The sequence below is a fragment of the Heterocephalus glaber genome, unplaced genomic scaffold (assembly GCF_053883595.1).
Source record: "Heterocephalus glaber isolate CG9 unplaced genomic scaffold, H.glaber_assembly_v1.0 deba00001504, whole genome shotgun sequence".
NCBI classification, from domain to species: Eukaryota; Metazoa; Chordata; class Mammalia; order Rodentia; family Bathyergidae; genus Heterocephalus; species Heterocephalus glaber.
The window spans coordinates 71,558,475-71,579,269 of record NW_028258324.1 but is presented as its reverse complement, the minus strand read 5'-3'; the positions used below and the strand labels follow the sequence as shown (position 1 = coordinate 71,579,269).

Genomic DNA, 20,795 nt, shown 5'->3' with positions numbered 1-20,795 from the left:
ATGACCTTGGAACTGGCTCTTAGAAATTAGAGCTGGAACTCAATTTAGTTCTGGATTTCAGTTGTGGAAGTTTTTTTTGGAGACAGGGTCTCACTATATTGCTCAGGCTAGCCTTGAACTTGGGGTCCCCTGGCTCTGCCTCCCGAATGCTGGGATTACAGGTGTGGGCCACCACACCTGGCTCACTCCTGGGTGCTGAACCTGGACTGAAGACATGGTGAGGAAGTGGGGTGAGCCCATCAGGGAGGCACCGGTGCGGCCTGGCTATGCTGAGAGGAGGACCTGAGACTCAGCTGAGAGGAGGAGGCCGAATGTGTCCAAAGACAGGCACCACATGGATTTGCTTCTGAGGAGAGGAGCTTTCCAGAGAAGAAAGGGAGGTGGCAGAGACTGATGACCAAGGCACCCAGGAGAGGGGCCTGATGGGAAGCGGCACCTTCCGCAGCACCATGGATGGGAGCCCGCGTGCCCAGCGGACGCCTTCAGAGCCGGGCAGAAGGTGTCTGACCTGCTTTGGACAAGGAAACATCAGTGACCCAAGTGTCATACTCTTGAATGGGCTCCACCCTCCTGGAGCCCTAACACGACAGTGTTATCGCTTAGCTCAGGATAAAAGGCCAGGAGACCCTGGTGGACACAGTCACACGAGTGTGTGCAGAAGTATCAGCAGAATCGCCCACCACCCCACAGACATGGAGGAAAAAAACCACTATTGTTTTAAGCAACACATTTTCTTGCTTTTGGAGGGGTGAGACAGGGTCTCGATATGTAGTTCAGGCTGGCCTCAAACTCTTGGTGATCCTCCTGCCTCAGCCTCCCGGGTGCTAAGATGACAGGCGTGGACCACTATGCCCAGCCCACGCTGACTTCATTAAGGAAGACAGCCAGGCAGAGCTTCTGGAGGTGCTGTGTATCCCAGGCAAGACCTCGAGGAAGGAGTGGCTCTCAGCAAGAGAAAAATCCTCCTTCTTAGGCACCACAAGTGTTCCAGAGAAGAGGTAGATGAAGAGCCAGGTCCCGGAGGGTGAGCCGCGACGAGCCAGACCCTCTGGCAGCTGGTGGTGCCTGGCAGCTTCGCCACCAGCCCAGGCTTCCTGCTCCTACGAGAAAACGCCGGGCCGAGGCAGAGGAGCACAGGTCAGGGCACTGCTGTCACTGTGCACAGTCAGCCCCAGCTGGCCCAGGCCGTCTGGCCATGCAGTGCACGCCGCCCAAGGGACTGTAGTGCACTGGGCCGTGGCGCAGCCAGGGTTCCTCCTCCTCATACCAGCGCTGCTCGCTGAAGTCCGGGAAGAAGGCTGCGATCTCCCTGCTGGCTGATGCTTCAGAGTCTGGGGGGACACAGCGCATGCAGGTGGAGGTGAGGGGCTTCCCTGGGCCAGAACCTGAGCCTTCTCTCCTGCCTGCACTCCTGCCCGGGTGGGACAGAGAAAGCCCAGGGCCACACCAGCCGAGGTGGCCCCACAGGGCCAGAAATGAACACAGGAAGCAAGCTCGATGGCAGGACCTAGCTGCCAACTGTACCATGCAGCCCACCCTCCAAGACTTTTCCTTTTTTTGTAGTACTAGGGATTGAACCCAGGGCCTTTGCACTGAGCTGTACTCCCAGCCCTTATTTTAATTTTAAATTTTGAGACAGGGTCTCATTAAGCCACTAAGACACCCAGGCTGGGCCCAAACTTGCGATCCTCCTGCTTCAGCCTACCAGAGTGCTGGGATGTCAGGCCTGCACCACTATGCCCTGCTCCATTCTTCACCTGGCTGTGGGAGGGAGGAAGACTGACCTGAGCCGTGGGTGGTGTTGCGGGTGTCAGTGAGCCCAAAACTCCCTCGGATGGAGTCTGGGGCCGTGTGGCGGGCTCGGAACACCCTGGTGGGTCCCATTAGCGTCCTCCAGAGCCCGATGGCGTCCTTGTGGGCGAGAATGTAGGCTCGGATGGGCCCGCTGGAGGAAGAGGAACGTGTCAGGGGCCGGCCGCTGGCCTAGGAGTGGGCCGTGCGCAGGCAGGAATTCGGCACAAGGTGTGCCTGCGGGTCTGTGTCCAAGGGCTCCTGGCCAAATGGTTGCTAGGCAATGCTCCACCATCCTCTCCCCGTCCCTGGCACAGTGACCACTGGGCAGAGAAGACAGACGAAGGAGCACAGTGACAGGTACCTGGCCATGAACTCCACCAGGCGCTGGTAGAAAAAACGCCCTGCAAAGAAAGAGGACTTGGTCACGACACTCCTAGCCCTCACCCTGAGTAGCAAACACCACTTCAGAGAGAGCAATAAGGATCCTGCAGCCTGACACCCCAGGTCTGAATCCGCATGCTTTGACACCAACAACCCGAGCAGTTCTGGTCAGTAACTAAGTCACTCAGCCCTTGCTCAGCTTCCTAACAGGTACAGCTGATGTGAGGTACTCGCCTTCAAGGGTGATGGGAGAATACATGAAACAACGGGCATCAAGCAATGGCTGACGGAGCAAACATTCACTAAGTGTTAATTACTGGATGTAAAATGAGGAGGCTTCCGGTTGCAACTATGAGATGCTACCTTCCCAGGAATATCAAATACTGATGATCACAAGAAGCTCAGTATAAACCAAGGCTTTGGGGCCTGGCTGCAGTGCACACGCCAGGAAGCCTGGGCTGAGCAGCCTCCCGGGCGGGCCCCTGCCTCCTACCCTCGTGCTCCCGGTAGAACCTCCGGCAGTCCTCCTTCCTCCACAGCAGCTCTCGAGTGCGCACGATGAGGAACTTGTTGCTCAGGATCTGCTGGTGAACAGCCTGACAGACAGGGCCGGAGGCAGAGTCAGCCAGAGGCCCAGGCTGACGCACGGCAGGGTCCAGACCCAAAGTCACAGCAGTGTGAGAACCTCGGGGGTAGGGGACAGGGGTGCTGTTTGCAGCCCTCGAGCCCACAGGACCGAGTGCGCAGGCCACCACCGAAAGTCATAGCAACAGTCCTATCTGGAGTCTCTTTCCAACCATCACACTCGATCAATCAGAAGCTCTGTATGTACACAGCGCTCTCTGGCCCGAAGCGCAACTATCTCAATGCAGTGTTCAAAGCTGCGGATCAGCCCTGTCATTACAGGAAGCTGCCCAAACCTTAGCGGACTGGCCACCGACCTGGAAGCAGATTCTCCCAGACACCTAGATAAGAGGCTAAGGAGACGGCCTGGCTGTGCCCATGGGACTCTGAGCGATGACTCACTTGCAGCAATGCTACACTGCCGTGGGGAGTGAACACACAGACACTACTTTTAAGCTGGACTGGGCCCTTTCTTAGATCTGGATCTGCTCAGGTCCCCAAAGGACATCCAGTCTCTTAGGATCAGGGTCCAGGTCCCAGGCTGCTGTGCAGAGGCACAGGATGTGCTGTCAGTCACAAGTGGCCTTGGAGCCCCTGGGACAGCAGCCTCCCCAGGAAGACACCAGAGGCTGGGTCTTGTCCTTACCTCCAGAATAAGTGGGTGGGCAACAGCATCCGGCTTGATCAGGGCGAGGGTAAGCTGGAGAGCCTGGGGGCTTCGCAAGATGGACATCATGTCACCTCTGCCACTGGACAGGAGAGTCGGGTGAGGGAAGCTGCATAGCTGTACATGGTAGACAGCACCCCACGCCTGCCATGCTCACAGCATAGGGCGCCTCACAGCTGCAGTGCAGGGCCACACACACACACACACACAAACGTTTACTGGGATTGCAGGAAGGAGTACACTCGGGCTGGTGCCACTGTAAGGGCACCAGCGTTGCCCACTCAAGAGAAATAAGCTTAAATAGCCAGGTGTGGTGGCACACATCTGTGATTCTGGGAGGCTGAGGCAGGAGGATCACCATGAATTTGAGGCCAGCCTGGGCTACATAGCAAGACACGGTCTCAAAAAGCCAAACCGAACCAAACCAAACCAAACAAACAAAAACTCAATTCAAGCTGGATACCAGTACATCTGCTGGACACACACCATCTCTGGTCTAATATTTTGGACAGGAGAGAATATCCCTTCCATGAATCAAAGCTGTTAATATACTCAGTGTCCTCAGGGGCCAGATTTGGAGACATCAAGGCCAGGGCCTGGCCCTTTTCTATGCGAAGCAGCTGAGACAGTGCCTGGTACCCCAGAGTGCAACCAATTTCACTGACCAGTGAACCCATATACCATATAATCTTCTAGTCTGTATTCCTGGCCCCTAACATGGTATAACAGCTCAACAGATACTTGTGGAAAGACATAGCAAACATAAAAATAGCCTATAAACTAGACTAAGTTTTTTTTTTTTTTTTTTTTTAATGGAACTAGGGCTTGAACCCAGGGGCCTTTGCACTGAGGTACATCCCTAGCCCTTAAAGATTTAAAGAAAAAAATTTTTTTTGGTATCAGGGATTGAACTCAGGACCTTGTGCTTGTGAGACATGCGTGCTGCCACTGAGCTAAATCCCCCGCCCTAAAAAAAATTTTTGAGACAGTATTTCCTTCAGACATCTAAGCTGCCCAGGTTGAGCTCAGATTTGCAATCTTCTTTCCTCAGCCTCCCAGCCTGCTAGGATTATAGGCCACTACGCAATCATTGCTGAACTAAGAATTTGAGGTCTCTTCCAACTATGAAGCTCTATTCACATGTAAAAAATTGATCACCTCTGCAGGAGTAAAGACTAGATCTCAAAATATTATCTCAATAAATCTCTAATTTGCCAGGAACTGCTGAGGAGGCTTCTGCGAACGCACCCACGGACAAAGTCTGGACATCTGTCTTTTCAGTCTGAAGAGGGCCGGACCATCATCTTGGCCATGGTGCTAGGGTCCCGCCCAAAGACAGAAACTATTCTTGTCCTTTCTAGGGCTTTCTACTGGATGTCCCAGGCAAACCACGAAGCCAGGCCCAACCTCCGCGTACAGGGTAAGCCTAACCATTCTACCTGGTCCCCGTCCCCCCCTCCCCGCCGTACCAAATGTATCTGAAACCCACATAAATTTCTCTTTCAACTGCTATCTCGCCGGTCCTTCTGGCCTCCCGCAACAGCCTCCTCTCTGGTTTCCTGGCTTCAGATCTTGTCACCCTGGAAATCTGTTCTCTCTGCAGCCGAAATGAAGGATTGTTAATGCGCAGCGGATCATATGATTCCTCTCCTCAACCTCTAAAACCTCAAAGCCTCACTTATCACAGTCAAGCAAGCTGTGGATGGTCCCTAACCCCAAGCCCCTTAACTTCCTCCTGCTCCCGCCTCCTGGGCCTTTCCCTTCCCGGGGAAGACACGTGACTCGAGGAGGGCGGGACTTAGGTCCTTTCCCCCGAGCCTCAGGGTTGGCTGTCTTGGTGTTTGGTTTGAAACAAATGTTACCAAGTCAAGAAAAATGCTCAATTTGAAGATCACTCATCAGAAAATTACACTTTAAAAGTTCCAGAGGGCCGGACATGGTGGCGCAGCCTGTAATCCCAACATTCAGGAGGCTGAGACAAGAGGATCACTGCAAGTTCGAGGCCAGCCTGGGCTACATAGTGAGACCCTGTCTCAACCCCCACCATACACACACACGCGCGCCCACCCGGGGAGAAACCACCCGGAGCCCCGCGTCCCCGAGCGCGGCAAGGGCTCGGACCCTTCTGCAGCTACGCCTCCACGCCCAGGCTCCCGCCCCGCCCCGACTTCTCCAGGCCTTAGCTGCGCTACACCGGGCCCTCGTATTCGGGGACAAAACCCATCCGACGCTCCCGGCTACTTGGACCGGACTCCGCGTCCTGCTCACCTGGGTCTCTCGCCACTTAGGGCCACCAGGCACTGCGCTGGTCAACCTGGACGGTCTCTAGGGGTCCTTCAGGCGTTCGGTCAGGCAGCCCTCCTAAGGGTCTTCGCATGGTTGCCTAGCAACCGTGGGGCCACAGACCAGACCAGGAAAGGAGTGGGTCCGCTGTGGGTCTGGCCAGGGCCGAGTTCTGCCGGTGTGGATAGGTTCTCTGGTGTCAGCGTAGGAATGGGTTACCTGAGGTAGTCCTGCTGAGGAAATGAGAAGTCGAGGGCTCCAGATGTGTAGTGTGATGCATGGAGGCGATGGTGACGCTGGGAACGGAGAGGGGTCCTCCGTTGTAGGAGGTGTGACCAGAAGACTGGTGACAGGTTAGGTGTGGTACTGTTTTCTTGCCTGGCGTGGTGGCGCACGCCTGTGATCCTAGCACTTGGGAGGCTGAGGCAGGAGGATCAGCTGGAGTTCAAGGCCAGGCTGGGGTACAAAGTGAGTTCAGGGACAGCCTGAACTATGGTATCGAGACCCTGTCTCTAAAAACCAAAACCAAACCAAACTAAAACTCCAAAAAACGATGTCACCTGTCAATTAGTACTTCTTTGAGTACTGTATTTTTTAAAAAATTAGTGTTTGCAGTACATGATGTCTACATTCCTTGTGTGGAGTTGGTGCATGCACATAACACATCTGAATTCCTTTTTCATCCCCTCTCCTTCCCCTTTCGCTCCATCTCTTTTTTTTGTTTGTTTGTTTTTTTGGTACCGGGGATCGAACTCGGGTCCTTGCGCTTGTGAGGCAGGCAGCAGAACCACTGAGTTAAATCCTCGGCCCTTGCTCCATCCCTTGATCATCGTCCTATTTGAGAAAGATCTATTTCCTTTTTTGAGACAGGGTCTCACTATGTTCTTCAGGCTGACCCTGCACTCACTATGTAGCTCAGGCTGGCCTTGAACTCCTGGTGATCCTCCTGCCTCAGCCTGCCAAGTTCTGGGACTACAGGTGTGCACCATCATGCCCGGCTTCCTATTATCCTTTATTTTGTTTTATTTTGTTACCGGGGATCGAACTCAGGACCTTGTGCTTGCAAGCCAGGCGTGGTGCCACTGGCCTAAATCCCCCGCTTTTTGTATTATCTTTTTAAATTTTTACTCTTTAGTTTATGCTTTCAGTTTCTCATATAAGAGAAAGCATGAGATATTTTAAGTTTGTGTGGGTTTATTTCATCTAACATTATGGTCTCAAGGTTCATCCATTTTCCTACAGTGACTGAAGTTTGTTCCTCTTTATGGTGGAGTAGTACTCCATTGTGTATAAATACCACATTTTCTTTGTCCATTCATCTGTTGATGGATGTAGGCTGCTTCCAGGGTTTAGTTATTGTGAACTGTGCTACTATAAACGTGGGTATGTGTGGATCACTGTAATATGATGTCTTTAACTCTTTCAAGAAGATCTCTACAAGGGGAACAGCTGGGTTAGCTGGGTAACTAGTTTTAGTTTTTTGAGGAATCTCCATATTGATTTCCATAACAGTTATATTTACATTCTCACCAGCAATAGAGAAGGGTCCATTTTCCCTGTAGCCTTCTTTGAGTATTTTCTCTTCTATACAGTGACTCTCTCAGCTCTTAGAAGTGTCTCCCAATACAGTACTTCCTGGAGCCTTCTCCTTTCTGTGCCTCAGGCTGGATGATATCTAGCCCCAAGCTCACAGCTTCTTTCCTCTGCTGTGTAACACTGCTAGTCAGCCCCTGAATTTGTCTTTTTAACTATTGTACTTTTCACTTCCAGAGGTTTTATTTGCTTCTTCTCTTTTTTGATGTTCTCTGCCTGTTCACACACTATTTACATACTTTTCTTTTAGCTCTTTAGGTATAGATTGCTTTATCTCTCAGTTATTAAATGGCTGATTGAAGGTCTTTGTCTGAGCAGTCCTGGTGTCCCACACCTGTAATCCTAGCACTCAGGGGTGAGGCAGGAGGATTGCTGGGAGTTCAAGGCCAGCCTGAACTGCCTAGCAACACCTTGTCTCAGGAAACAACAAAATGCTCTTGAACAGAAAGAAAAATATACTTAGCTTTTCCAGAGAGATTGCAGCAGTTAAGTGAACACTATTCTAGACAACTTTTTGATATCTATACATTAACACATTTTTGAAAATAACTTGGTGATGCCATATACACTGTTTTATAATCTGCTGTTTGAATATACTGTACTTAAGTTTGTTTTGAGACTTTAGTTAGTACTGGGGAAATATTTAGAAACCTTGCTATGGCTGGCACTACTCAAGTAATATGGTCCGGTAAGTTTTCTTTGAAAATTTTTTTTGGTACTGGGGATTGAACTTAGGATCTTGCACTTTTGAGGCAGTTGCAGTGTCACTGAGCTAAATCCCTGGCCCTTTTTTTTTTTTTTTTTGGTACCCGGGATTGGGGATTGAACTTGGGACCTTGTGCTTTCGAGGCAGGCAGTGGCACCACTGAGCTAAATCGCTGGCACCCAGTTAAATTTTCTTTGAAACTCTGAATCCCTTTTGCTGTGTGGTTGGAAGTTCTGACACTAGATCCTGATATATTGAAAGCTCCGTCACTCTAAGAACTCTTAGTGAGCTCAGTTATGACCAAAGCCCTCAGGTAAATGCTGCCATTGAGGGAACTGCACTGTTGTTTTAGATTTCTCTGGTCTTTTGGTCACAACCTATTTAAGAACAGAGAGAACAGGGCCAGAGATTTAGCTCAGTGGTTCCAGCGCTTGCCTAGCAAGTGCAAGGTCCCGAGTTCGATCCCCGGTACCAAAAAAAAAAAAAAAAGAACAGAGAGAACAAGGTGTGACACATGTAGTTTGAGGATGAACACACAAAATATCTGGTACTTTAAAAAGATTCTTGTTTTTTTTCTGAACCAGGGATTGAATGTGGGACCTTTTGCTTGCAAGGCAGGTGGCGGCACCACTGAGGTAAATCTCCAGCCCAAAAAAGATTGTTGTTAAGAAGTGGGGGGTTTAGCTCAGTGGTTTTGCTGCCTGCCCTGCAAGTGCAAGGGCCCAAGTTAGATCCCTGGTACAAAAAAAAACCAAACTGTTTGCAGGGTATGGGGTGCACACCTGTAATCCTAGCACTCAGGAGGCTGAGGCAGGAGGATCACAGATTCACAGGTTCAAAGCCAGCTTGGGCTTCATAGTGAGTTCAACGCCAACAGGTTTGGTTTGAATCTGTCCCGAGTCAGGAGCTAACACACTATGACTCCCAGAGATGGGAGAAGGAAACATCAAGCCACTAAGATGACAAATGACCCAAACAATGCTCTCTACTATTTAAATAGAAGAGGGCAGGGAAAGAGCGGCTGTAGGCAGGGAGAGACAAGATAAGGGCCTCCTTGGGTTTTCTGACTAATCCTGAGTAGGAGTCAAAACTCTACTAGATAAATTCCCTTGGGAACAGTGTCAAGGACAAGGATAGAGAGAAGAGAAAACCAGATAAAAAAGATACAAGGTAGCACAGGTGACTTGGAACTAATAAGAGAGAGAGGAGAGAGAGGGAGAGAGAGGGGAGAAAGCCAAGCATGTGAAGCTAGAGGGCAAGACAGCCGGCCCTCCCCACCTCCAGTAGAAGGCAGGGGAGCCGATGGGGAGGGAGACTGACTAACTCTGGGGAGAGCTCTTATTCGGTATATACTCGCTGCTGCATACACATCTGAATCTATATATTCACTCTAGGTCACTATTTTACTACAGTAGATACCTACACATCCCTTTCCCAACTCTAAGCTGACCTTCCATAAAGCTGGCCTTGCCAAGGACAGAAGGGCACAAGGCAGTCACACAAAGCCCACCAAAAGACATGCACACATAGGTAAGGGGCCCAGTCTAACCCAAGGACAGCAGGGGAACCAAGTGGGTTATGGCAAGTTCCAGGTGGGGGCCAGGGCTCCTGCTGTAGGGTCAGCGTTGACAAGAATAGAATAGGGGCCTCATTAGGTCTTCTAGCTAATCCCAGCTAGAAGGAGTTAAAAGCAAACTTCACTAGAAAAATTCCCCTGGGAAGCAGGACAAGAATGGGGGTGGAGAGCACCAGGGATGTAGCTCCATGACACTGTGCCTGCCTCACAAGCGCAAGGTCCTGAGTTCGATCCCTGGTACTGGCAAAAGACAGAAGCTGCACATAGAGCAGTGGGAAACATGGCCTTAGGCAGAGGTGCTGGAAGCCAACCCAGTCACGGGAGATTCCGGTGGGGAAGGGCCCCAAGCCCCCGTAAAAGCAGCCAGGAACCAAGGGCCCAGGGGTCCTCCAGCTTTCCAGAGGCCCCGCCCTGATTCTTCTTATCAGAGAAGCTATAGTCTTCTCCTTTCTTCCCTCTTCCTTCTCCTCTTTACAAATAAAGTGTCTTCCATGCGTTAAACTTTGTCCTTCTAAGTTATTATTGGGGCCGAGTTTGTGATCCCGGGGGGCTGCTTGGACACCAGGGCAGCAGTGCTTATCCCCCAAATGCGACATCTTTGGTTCCCTGATCGGGAGCCAGACGTGACACTGCGGACTGTAGCACAGGCCAGAACAAAGGCCCAGCCCCCCCCCCCCCCCCGCCTCTCCAAAGCCTCCTTTCCCTCTGGGGGGGGCCAGCTTTCTATCTTCTTTTCCCTCCTTTCAAACAAAGAGTCTTCCTTCCCTTGATCTCCGCCCCCTTACTTCATTGTTTATGATCCCAGTTAGCTGGGACAAAAGCCAGTGTTCTCCGGCCAGGCTTTCTGCTGAGAAGCATTTATTAAGAAGACATCACTGAGCTGCAGGCTGAGCGGTGATTTCTCCTCTTCAGTCCTCGCGGAGTTGGGCCCAGGTGCGCTTCTTCCCCGGCCCGTGAGTTCTCGGGTTCTTCACCCTAGGTCCGGGCAATTTCCTGCAGGAGAAGCGCCCGCTTAGAGAGGGGAACTGGAGGAGAGTAGGGGACAGGGCCACACTGGCGCCCGCTAGGGGCGGGATGCCAAGCAGGTGTCCGGACTGTGATCAGAGGTCCTGGGGAGAACGGCAGTGGGAAGGCAGAGGACAGGAGGGCGGGATCGGGTGCTGAGGGGACCCCTGGGGCAGGAGGGGCTGTGGGGGATCAGGCGAGGGGTGGAGCCACAGAAGGGGTGCTGAGGACAGAGTGGGGGTCCCCGGGCCTCTGCTTCTGCGGCAAGGAGATGCGGCTTGGGGCCACGAAGCCCCAGGTGGGGCTGGGGGTGGGGTGGGGGTGGTCCCAGGGCCACGGGAGCCACGGGCTGTGGTCCTTGTTCCTCCTCCGGAGCGAGACACATCCTGCTCTTTGCTTTGTGATCTTGTAGAAACCAGAGTTTCCCTGCCGCTGTAGCGCAAGGCCGGGGAAGAAGCCCTTGTCCACTCATTCACTCATTCATTTGCTTTCTCTTCTTACTACAGCCAAACATTTTAAGGAGTTCAGTGGTTTGTCCTTTTTTTTTTTTTTTTTTTTTTTTTGGTACTGAGGATCAAACTTGGGTCCTTGCACTTTCGAGGCAGGCAGTGGAACCACTGAGCTAAATCCCCAGCCCTTGTTTTTGCTTTTTATTGTCGTTTTGTTTTTGTGATACTGGGGATTGAACCCAGGGCCTTTGCACTGAGCTACATTCCCATACCTTTTTTTATTTATTTTGAGACAGGGTCTTGCTAAGTCACTAAGCTGCCAAGGTTGGGTTCAAACTTGTGATCCTCCTGCCTCAGCCTCAGTCTCCCAAAATGTTGGGATTACAGGTGTCAGCCAACACACCTAGCTGTATGTATGTATGTATGTATTTTTAGACAGTGTCTCACCATGTAGCTCAGGGTGTCCTTGAACTCACTTTGTAGCCCAGTCTGGCAATCCTCCTGCCTCAGCCTCTTCGGTGCTGGGATCACAGGAGTGAGGCACCACCACAGGCTTGAGAGAGCAGATGGGGCGTGGCTTAGCCTGGTGAGGAAGGAGGTGCTGGGACCCTAAAATCCATGCAACACTGCCTCTCAGCGCCATGTGTAGAAGGCCTCCCAGAGGTGTGGGTGACATAAAAGGACAGAGACACGGAGAAGAGCTCCTCAGAGTACCCTCCCTGTGTTCCTCAGCATGCACTTCTTTCCCCTTCTTTTATTCCACCCATGTTTGCTTGCAGAGCCAGTTTCTCCCTTACCCTTCACTTTTACTTTTTCAAATAAGCTTGTCTTGTTCATTGTTTGAGATGAGAAGGACCTGGAAACAAAGAGGTGAGCACCCCAAAACCTGGTAACAGGCTTTTATCTTTATTTATTTATTTTTAGTGGGGATTGAATCCAGGGTCTCTGCTCTGAACTACATCCCCAGCTCTTTCAAAAAAATTTTTTTAAAAAAATTTTGAGATACAGTCTTGCTAAATTGCCCAGGCAGGTGTGGAACTTGCAATTCTCCCGCCTCAGCCTCCCAGAGTGCTAGGATTCCAGGCCTGCGTCACCACATCGAGGTCAGTCTACATTCTTAACCTCTATAAATCCTTGGCATCAGAATTTCCTGCATCACTTTATAAAAACAAGAGAAATTTTCCAACAGTTCACTGGTGCCTTGGGGGACAGGTAGAATTGTAGTCTGCAGTAAAATTTTGGGGTGATCCCTTATCCTTAATTTTCCATCCATGGTGCAGTTAACATTTGCATTTGAAATAAGTGAGTAAAACATCTTTGTGTTACGCCACTGTTGAAGCCCCAACATAATACTGCACAGGAGTCTCCCCTAGAGAATTAGAGCCCTGGGCCGGGGATTTAGCTCAGTAGTTTTGCTGCCTGCTGCACAAGCGCAAGGACCCGAGTTTGATCCAGGGTACCAAAAAAACCCCCCCAAAAAAACCATCAAAGAGAATTAGAGCCCTTTTTTTTTGTACTGGGGTTGGAGCTCAGAACCTCGCGCTTGCCAGGCAGGCACTGTGCCACTCAGCTACATCCCCAACCCCTTTTATTTTAGAGCAAATGGAATAAAAGAAAACAAATTATACCTAGATGCTGTAAGGGAGGGAAGGGGAAGTAAAAAGAATGAAGACGTGTCATGACCACGTACCAACTCCCCACAAAACTGGGTGCCGTGGTGCTCACCTGTACTCCCAGCACTCAGAAGGCTGAGGCAGGAGGGTCACTACAATTTCCACACGTGTGTGTGTGTGTGTGTGTGTGTGTGTTGGTCTAAATCACATGGGGCCAGGTGTGGTAGCGCACACCTGTGATCCCAGCACTCAGGAGGCTGAGGCAGGAGAAGCCCCACAAGTTTCACAGCCTGAGCTACATACTGAGACCCTGTCTCAAAAACAAACAGGGCTGGGGATTTAGCTCAATCATTCCACTGCCTGCCAGCAAGTGCAAGATCCTGAATTGGATCCCCATACCACAAACAAACAAACAAACGTCACATGGGCCTTGTGAGCTTGTCATGGAGATTGTGTCAGAAATATTGTCATAAAATTATTATAAATTTTATCATTGTTCTCCTTTACCTGCTTTCTCTCTCTCTCTTTTTTTTTTCTGGTACTGGGGATCAAACTCAGGACCTTGCACTAACCAGGCAGGCGTGGTACCACTGAGCTAAATCCCCAGCCCTTACCTGCTTTCTCTTGTAAGGTGATTTATCCCAGTCCCGCTGCCGCTGCGGAGCCTGGTCCAGCAAGCTCGAGGGCACCAGCTGTGCTCTTGTTTTGGTTGCTGGACCCTAAATTCAAGGACACAACATCTAGACCTGGCCCCTCCACCCGGGCCAGGGCCTGCTGTCACTCTCAGGCTCTGAGGACAGCAGGCCAGGGAAGGGCTAAGGGGTCGCTTCCGAGGTGGCTGGGAAATTCCAAACAGGAAGTAGGTACTAGAGGATGACAAGGAGCTAACCAGGGGTGACAATGGCAGTGTGGGGCATGGTGGTGCATGCCGTAATCCCAGCAATTGGGAGGCTGAGGCAGGAGGATCACTATGAGTTCCAGGCCAGCCTGAACTACATAGTGGGGGGGGGGTAGGATGGGGGAACCAAACAAAAAGAAAGTGGGAAAACTTCACAAATGTTGACTCTATATCATAGATAAATAGGGTTCATGACATTATTATCCTGACTTATGTATGCTTGAAAATTTTCACAATCAAATATTTAAAATCAACAGCAGTGAGCTTTTAACTATATCTGGTATACTGCTAAAAATAAAAATAAAGTGACTTTACTTACACATGGTCCATCGTACAGTTTAGTTATGTTAAACCCTTCATATCTGAAAGAAATGATATTTTGAAGTAATTACTTTTGGTCTGCAGTATATCATAAGTTATGACTAAATTTTACTTGATAACCTTTGGCTAAGTTTTTTTTTGGTACCAGGGATCAAACTCGAGACCTTGTGCTTTTGAGACAGGTGGCAGAACCACTGAGCTAATTTCCTGGCCCTTTGGCTAAGTTTGAGAAGGAAATCTGCCAATAGTGAATTCCTATTTAACAAATAGTTAAAAATCTACTATATGCTCGGCCACCGCTGCCACCTCCTTCTGCTGCTCCTGGAGCTGCTTGTGTGCTCGTTCGGTGCAGACCTGGTACCTCTTTTGTGAAGCGGCAGGTGAGAAGACTCGGGCGCTCGCTATGGCCGACAAAAAGCCCAAGGAAGGAGTCAAGACTGAGACCAACGATCATATTAATTTGAAGGTGGCGGGGCAGGATGGTTCTGTGGTGCAGTTTAAGATTAAGAGGCATACACCACTTAGTAAACTAATGAAAGCCTATTGTGAATGACAGGGTTTGTCAATGAGGCAGATCAGATTCCGATTTGATGGACAGCCAATCAATGAAACAGACACACCTGCACAGTTGGAACTGGAGGACGAAGATACAATTGATGTGTTCCAGCAGCAGACAGGAGGTGTCTACTAAAAAGGGAACCTGCAACAACTCTACTCCAGAACTCTGTTCTTACAGACCAAGAATACATTCTCAATTAGAAAACTGCAGTTTGGTTCCACCACATCCTGACTACTACAGTATAGTTTTCTCTATTCTTTCATTTACCCCTTCCCCATTCCTTTATTGTACATAAAGTATGTGGTGTATGTGCACAAGCACATTGCTTTTTTTTTTTACTAAATGGCCAACAATATGTTTTGATTGACATCAGATGGAGACGGGATGGGGAGATACTGGTTCTGTGAAAATAATTCCCTCTCTCCATTAGTGGCATGCTCATCAGCTCTTATCTTTATATTCCGGTAAGTTATTTTGCTCTCACTGTTTTAACAGAAAAGACAACTACATAAAAATCCTTGCATACCTTGTTTGATTGGAGAATTTTAATGTTTTTCATTTATCATTGTAAAACCAAGGACAATTTTATAACTTTTTTGTATGTAGCTGTTACATGTAGGGCAATCTGTCTTTATGTAGGAGTAAATTATTCTTTAAAAGAAAAAGAATCCTAGATAGTTTTCCTTTTAAGTCAAGTGTCTTGTTGTTTAAATAAACTTCTTGCTTAAAAAAAAAATCTACTATATGGGGGGGGCCGGGGATTTAGCTCAGTGATTCTGGCACCTGCCTTGAAAGTACAGGCTTCCGAGTTCGATCTCTGGTACCAAAAAAAAAAAAACAACCAAGAAAACCCTACTATATGATTATCTGTGAGAGATTAAATATATAAAATATAAGGGGCTGGGGACTCAGCTCAGTGGTGCCTCCGCCTGCCTCGAAAGTCCTGAGTTCGATCCCCAGTACCAAAAAAAAAGAAAAACAACGAAATTCAAAATAACCTTTGAAGATTCAAGCAGACATAGAGAATGTGATCTCCTGTGCACGGTGGCACAGGCCTGTAATCCCAGCACTCAGGAGGCTGAGGCAGGAGGATCACCATGAATTTGAGGCCAGCCTGGGCAACATAGTGAGTTCAAGGCCAGCCTGAACTACATAGTGAGATCCTGTCTCAAAAAAACCAAAAACCAAAACAAACAAAAACAAAAATGCCGCACACCAGCTGCAGTCGATGTAGGGTAGGAAGGGGAGATGTCCTGGGCCGGCGATGAGAAAAGAACCTTCACAGGCAATGTTCAGGTTCCCTCTGAGAAGTCTCAGGGTCTGATTTATTTTTATATCTTTAAGCAATAGCTAAGAGGCATTGGGCGGAATATGTTTACATTTTAGGTTGCCTTAGCAATATCTAGTGAGGTAAAAGTTATTTTTGCTAAACAGTATATTTTTTCTAAGCTGATTCATTTCATTGAACATCATGAATACATTTCTTAAAAATTACAATTGTCCCCTTATTTTCCCATACCTAGGTAGAACAGAATGTAACTTAATCAAAATCTCCAGAGGGTAACTTAATCAAAATCCCTATATCAGCGGGGGTACAAGCAAGATTTAATTAATTAAATGTCAAACTTGTGGTCACCAGCTGGCCCTTGAGAAACTGCACAATGGTTAATATAGTTTGCTATTAGCTCTCTATTTTTCTATACTTCTATTTATCTTACCTAAGTGTCATTTGGGTTCATAGTCCATGAGTAGGAGATATTTACAGCACTTTGAGAAATATTGAGTAACTTGCCCCCTTAATGTATTTACCTGTTTTAACTTTCTTTCTTTTTCCCATTTTTCACTATTTTTTACACCTAAAGTCTGTCGTTTCAATGTCTTTATAAGACCCCTTTAGTAAAAAGAATGTCAGCAATAAGAGAGGGAATTATAGTAGTGGGAAAACAGAGGGGGTTTTAGGAGAGGTTTCTTTAGAAGTGGATAAGGTAATAGAACTAAGAGAAACTGGAATTTGGGACTTTTGAGCCAGATCAGATTTCAATACATCATTGCCAATTTGTCTCATGGAGAGTTTGTTGTTAGTCACAAACACAGTGACTCCTGTGACCAGAGTAACAATTATAAACATTATGGCAAGAAAAAAATAAAACATGAGGGTACGATGTGTTCCACCCTTTCTTTCCCCCAGCTGGAACTTTGTCAAGCAGCAATGGAGGTCGGTTGGGCTTCATCACAAAAAGCCAACCAACCAAACAAAAAACCTCCCAACAAAGAAAGGTTGAGGACCAGATGGCTTTGTTAGTGAATTCTACCAAATATTTAAAAAGATTCGAGACCTGTCTTTCTCAAACTCTTCCAAATAATAGAACAGGAGGGGACACTTCCTAACTTTCTGAAAGGCTAACATAACGATGACACCAAGATAGCAAGAGGAAGAGACACTGAGAAAATTAGAGACCAATATCCCTTATGAATATAGAAAATGATCCTACACCACGATCAAGTGAAATTTATCCCAAGAATTCACAGTGGTTTAATCTAAAACAAAACAGTGTAAGAACTTCATATTAATGGAACAAAGGAGAAACTCACATGAAAAACCTCAATTGATGCAAAAACACAGGCACAATATTCAAATCCAACACCCTTTCATAACAAAGACACCCAGAAAACCAAGACTTCGAAGGAACTTCCTCAACATGATAAAGAACACTTACAAAAAGTCCACAGCTAATTTCATACGTGGTGGTGAAAGACTGAAAGATTTCTCTCTAAATCAGGAGCGAAACAAAGACACCTGCTGTCCCCCCGATGTTTAATTGTATTGGAAATTCTAGACATAGCAATTAGACAAGAAAAAGAAACAAGACATCTAAACTAGAAAGAAGTAAACTATATTCAAAGATGACATGACCCTGCATATAGAAAATGCTAAAGAGGCTGGGGATTTAGCTCAGTGTTTCCGCCACCTGCTGCACAAGCACGAGGACCTGAGTTTGATTCCCAGTACCAAAAAGAAAAAGAAAAAAAAGAAAATGCTAAAGAATTAATATAAAAACTATGACTTCTGGGAGGCTGAGGCAGGAAATTTTAAGTTCAAGTCCAGACTGGGCAACTTAGGGACTTGACCTCTCTTGAAATGAAAAACTGATAAAAGGGGCTGGAGATTCAGCTCAGTAGTTCTACCGCCTGCCTCGAAAGCGCAAGGTCCCGAGTTTGATCCCTGGTACAAAAAAAAATTTTATATCAAATTAAAATTATTGTAATTCCCAGGGTAACTGCTAGGAAAAGAACTTTTAAAATATGGTTAAAACAATTCTTTTTGTTTTTTGAGACACGGCTCAAAAATGTGTAATGAAAGCTGACCTTGAATTCACAGAGATCCTCCTGCCTCAGCCTCCTGAGTGTTGGGATTACAGATGTGCGCCACCATGACCAGCTAAGTTGCAGAGACTGACATCCATTCCAAGACCAATAAATCAGGGGAGCAGGAAGATTCCTCACCCAGCCTCCCCGCTGCTGCCCCTCATCTAGCTTTGATCATTGTCCCACAGGGCCAAGGGGACTCATCTATGGTCACATTATCTGAACGCCTGCTTCTCCTGGCTCCAGAGTCCCCTCCCCTGGGGTCACCTCAGGCTTTCTTTTTCTGCACCATCTGGAGAGGGTCACAGGTCCCTCTGGGGACACAGGGAGAGACAGAGGCTCAGGAGGGCCAACAGCAGGGGCGTCTCTCAGGGGAGACCAAACTGGGGATCAGGAAGCGGGCTGAAGCAGCCACCTCCCTCCGGGCCACCTTCAACCCCTGGCCTGGCCTGGCCGGAGAGGAGCGAGGGGAGAAGACACTCACAGGACTCTGGAGCAGAGGTGGCACTCGCCACTGTAGGTTCCCTGGTCACTGGCACAGATGGGCTCGCTGGGCTTGAGGAAGGACAGGAACCAGCACCTCTTTATATTCCGCGCGCACTCGGCCTGTGGGGGACGGGGAGCCTGGTGAGTGGCTCCTCCAGGGTCTGGGCCACTGTCACAGGGAGGACGGGAAGGGACAGTCAGACGGTGCTGGACCCTGAGCTCGGAACCTGCTTCCGGCCCACAAGGTTTGGCCTGGTGTTGAGTGAGAAGGACGCCCGCGCTAGCGAGGCCTCGCGCTGGGCCCAGGGCCGCAGTCCCTGGGTCAGGAAGAGCAAGGAACGCGTTGGGGACAAGGGGCGTCCTCGGGTCTGGGCGCGCATCCTGGAAGGCACAGCAGAGGGAAAGCGCGCCCCCGCCCCACTGGGCCGGAAGAAGCTGAGCCCCGGCTCCTGGTCCATCGAAGGGTATGGGGTGACGCCCGGTCCTCCAGGAGAGCTGTGCAGCCCAACTGGGGTGACGGAGGGGAGAAGGTCCTCCCATGGCACCCCGCTGCCCCCACCTACTGGAGAGGGGGAGGGACCCAGGCTCACCTTGGTGTCCTCCAGCAGCGAGCCTGTGGAGGCCACGGGCAGGGGGAAGTCTGGAAGACAGAAGCAGGGAAGCTCTGGCCCCCTTGCTGGACCGCCCAATCCCACGGGGAGGCCCGGGGCTTCGCTCTGCTGCGAGCTTCTGCTAAAGGAGCGGAGGGGTGGAAACATGTGCCACTTCCCCATGGAGATCTGAGCCCTCTGCTTCATGGGTAAATAGTGACAACTCCTCTTAGTTTGGTTTTTGAGACAGGGTTGCTATGCAGTTCAGGCTGGCCTTGAACTTGCTATGTAGCCCAGGCTGGCCTGGAACTCGCTGCGATCTTCCTGCCTCAGCCTCCTGAGTGCTAAGATAACAGGCGAGCACCATCACATGCAGCTCTTAGTTGTTTTGGAAAACGCATTGCAGGTTATAAATTCCCGTGAAATAGTTCCACTGAGATGCCTTAAAAGATGCTGAGTTTCTTTTCTTTTCTTTTTTTTTTAAGATGCTGAGTTTCTTTAAGACTTACATATTCAATCCTACTGGTCCTTCCAATATATATATATTATGTAATCCTGTAGTGTAATAATTACATTGTAATTAATATAATTTTATGTTTGTTATTGTCATCAGCTCCTATCAGCTTTATGAGCTGTAATTCACACATCACAGAATTCACCTTTTTTTGTGTGTGGAACTGGGGACCCTACGCAGAGTTTGTGCACTGAGCATCCCAGCCCTTATTTATTTATTTATTTATTTATACCAGGGATCAAACTTGGGACCTTGCACTTGCAAGGGAGGTGGTGGAACCACTGAGCTAAATCCTCCCCCACCAGCCCTTTTAAAATTTTTTTATTTTGAGACAGGATCTCGCTAAGTGGCTAAGTGGCTCAGGCTGGACTGGAATTTGCAATAATCCTCTTGCCTCAGCCCTCCTTCCTGCTTGGATCCTGATATCTCTGTGTGTCCCACCATGGTCGTGTCACACGGAGGCCAAGCCATTCCTGCCACACAGCCAGCCTGGCGCTCTCTTGGTAGCTGGCAAGTGTGGACATTCAGGGCACCCACACTCAGGGGCCACACGGAAAAGCGGGTGCAGGGTTGTGCCCCGAGAGCAGAAGAGAATGAGAGACTGTTCTTAACATGTCAGAGAAGGGCGCCGAGCATGGTGCGTGTGAGCCTGTGACCACACAGTTCTGTGGCCCTAGCAGCTGGGCTTGGAGCATGGGGAGACGCAGTATGAAGGGGCACACCTGCGGGGACAGACAGTGCTCTGGGGACTTGGCTGGAGGGGACACTTGTGGACCAGGTGCAGTGACGTAGGACTGTGATCCCAGCACTCAGGAGGCTGAGGCAGGAAGATTGATGCAAGTTTGAACCTGGGCTACATAGTGAGTTCAAGGCCAGCCTGAACCATACAGAGAGACCATCTCAAAACAAACAACAAACAAAGAAACAAACAAGCAAGTGTGTGAATTCTTTCTTTCTCTGGATTTGAGTTTCATCTGTCATATGAGGAATTAGGATTCAATAAAACTCAAGGGCACAGCAGCCTCTCTTTCGCCGAGAGCGGGATGCCAGTAGGAAACGAGGGAGAGCCAGCCCTGTCACTCACCCCGGGCAGCGGCCGTCCACGTACCGACCCCCAGGACAAGGACGGCGCAGGAGAAGGTCGCCCTCATAGTGCCGACGAGCTGTGGACATGCGCAATGTTCGGGAGTGAGACTTTTTCCACGCCTCAGGGAGGAGCACAACTTCTCCCAGACCCTGCAGAGTCCAGGAAACAAGCGCAAACACGTTGTTCTTTCCCAGCTCCTCCGGAAGGAATTGTGTCTGATGGGATTAAGTCGCTGAATTATTTTCCCTAGTATAATTGGATGTTTGGGGGAAAAAATGATCCC

General features: G+C 49.2%; 2 protein-coding genes and 1 pseudogene across 11 annotated transcripts; 1 reads left to right on the top strand and 2 right to left on the bottom strand.

Moving 5' to 3' along the window:
- Window positions 1-712: 712 nt before the first annotated feature.
- Nme6 (NME/NM23 nucleoside diphosphate kinase 6) lies at window positions 713-8,487 on the bottom strand. 8 transcript variants are annotated; one of them, XM_087186838.1, is made up of 7 exons: window positions 5,735-6,131; window positions 4,936-5,063; window positions 3,446-3,548; window positions 2,669-2,771; window positions 2,156-2,195; window positions 1,785-1,945; window positions 713-1,331 (listed from the first exon to the last, which is right to left on the bottom strand). In XM_087186838.1, exons 3-7 carry the CDS (start codon window positions 3,533-3,535, stop codon window positions 1,153-1,155), a joined length of 573 nt encoding a protein of 190 aa, XP_087042964.1. In that variant the 5' UTR covers window positions 3,536-3,548; window positions 4,936-5,063; window positions 5,735-6,131; the 3' UTR covers window positions 713-1,152. The 8 variants fall into 8 exon arrangements, with proteins under 8 accessions (XP_087042964.1, XP_087042965.1, XP_087042962.1 ...); XM_087186839.1 differs by having other exon boundaries at window positions 3,446-3,542; window positions 4,956-5,063; window positions 5,735-6,129; XM_087186836.1 differs by having other exon boundaries at window positions 4,956-5,063; window positions 5,735-6,122.
- Window positions 8,488-10,465: 1,978 nt separating this feature from the next.
- Window positions 10,466-20,640, bottom strand: Spink8 (serine peptidase inhibitor Kazal type 8 (putative)). 3 transcript variants are annotated; one of them, XM_087186834.1, is made up of 7 exons: window positions 20,510-20,640; window positions 18,912-18,961; window positions 18,320-18,441; window positions 13,909-13,951; window positions 13,306-13,410; window positions 11,555-11,661; window positions 10,466-10,617 (listed from the first exon to the last, which is right to left on the bottom strand). In XM_087186834.1, exons 1-7 carry the CDS (start codon window positions 20,574-20,576, stop codon window positions 10,533-10,535), a joined length of 579 nt encoding a protein of 192 aa, XP_087042960.1. In that variant the 5' UTR covers window positions 20,577-20,640; the 3' UTR covers window positions 10,466-10,532. The 3 variants fall into 3 exon arrangements, with proteins under 3 accessions (XP_087042960.1, XP_087042961.1, XP_004834995.2); XM_087186835.1 differs by having other exon boundaries at window positions 11,555-11,631; XM_004834938.4 differs by lacking the exon at window positions 11,555-11,661.
- Window positions 14,243-15,062, top strand: LOC101698013 (small ubiquitin-related modifier 2 pseudogene; annotated as a pseudogene).
- Window positions 20,641-20,795: the final 155 nt, after the last annotated feature.

Bases quoted from the DNA above. Each gene is read 5' to 3' on its own strand.
- Nme6 (XM_087186838.1), bottom strand. From the start codon at position 3,535: ATGATGTCCATCTTGCGAAGCCCCCAGGCTCTCCAGCTTACCCTCGCC. The intron at 2,196-2,668 runs GTAGGAGGCAGG...CTTTCTTTGCAG, and splicing joins GTTCTACCGGGAGCACGAGG to GGCGTTTTTTCTACCAGCGC. The intron at 1,946-2,155 runs GTACCTGTCACT...CTCTTCCTCCAG, and splicing joins CTGGTGGAGTTCATGGCCAG to CGGGCCCATCCGAGCCTACA.
- Spink8 (XM_087186834.1), bottom strand. From the start codon at position 20,576: ATGAGGGCGACCTTCTCCTGCGCCGTCCTTGTCCTGGGGGTCGGTACG. The intron at 13,411-13,908 runs GTAAGTAAAGTC...CCTTGAATTTAG, and splicing joins AACTGTACGATGGACCATGT to GGTCCAGCAACCAAAACAAG. The intron at 11,662-13,305 runs GTAAGGGCTGGG...CTTCCTCACCAG, and splicing joins CACCTTACAAGAGAAAGCAG to GCTAAGCCACGCCCCATCTG.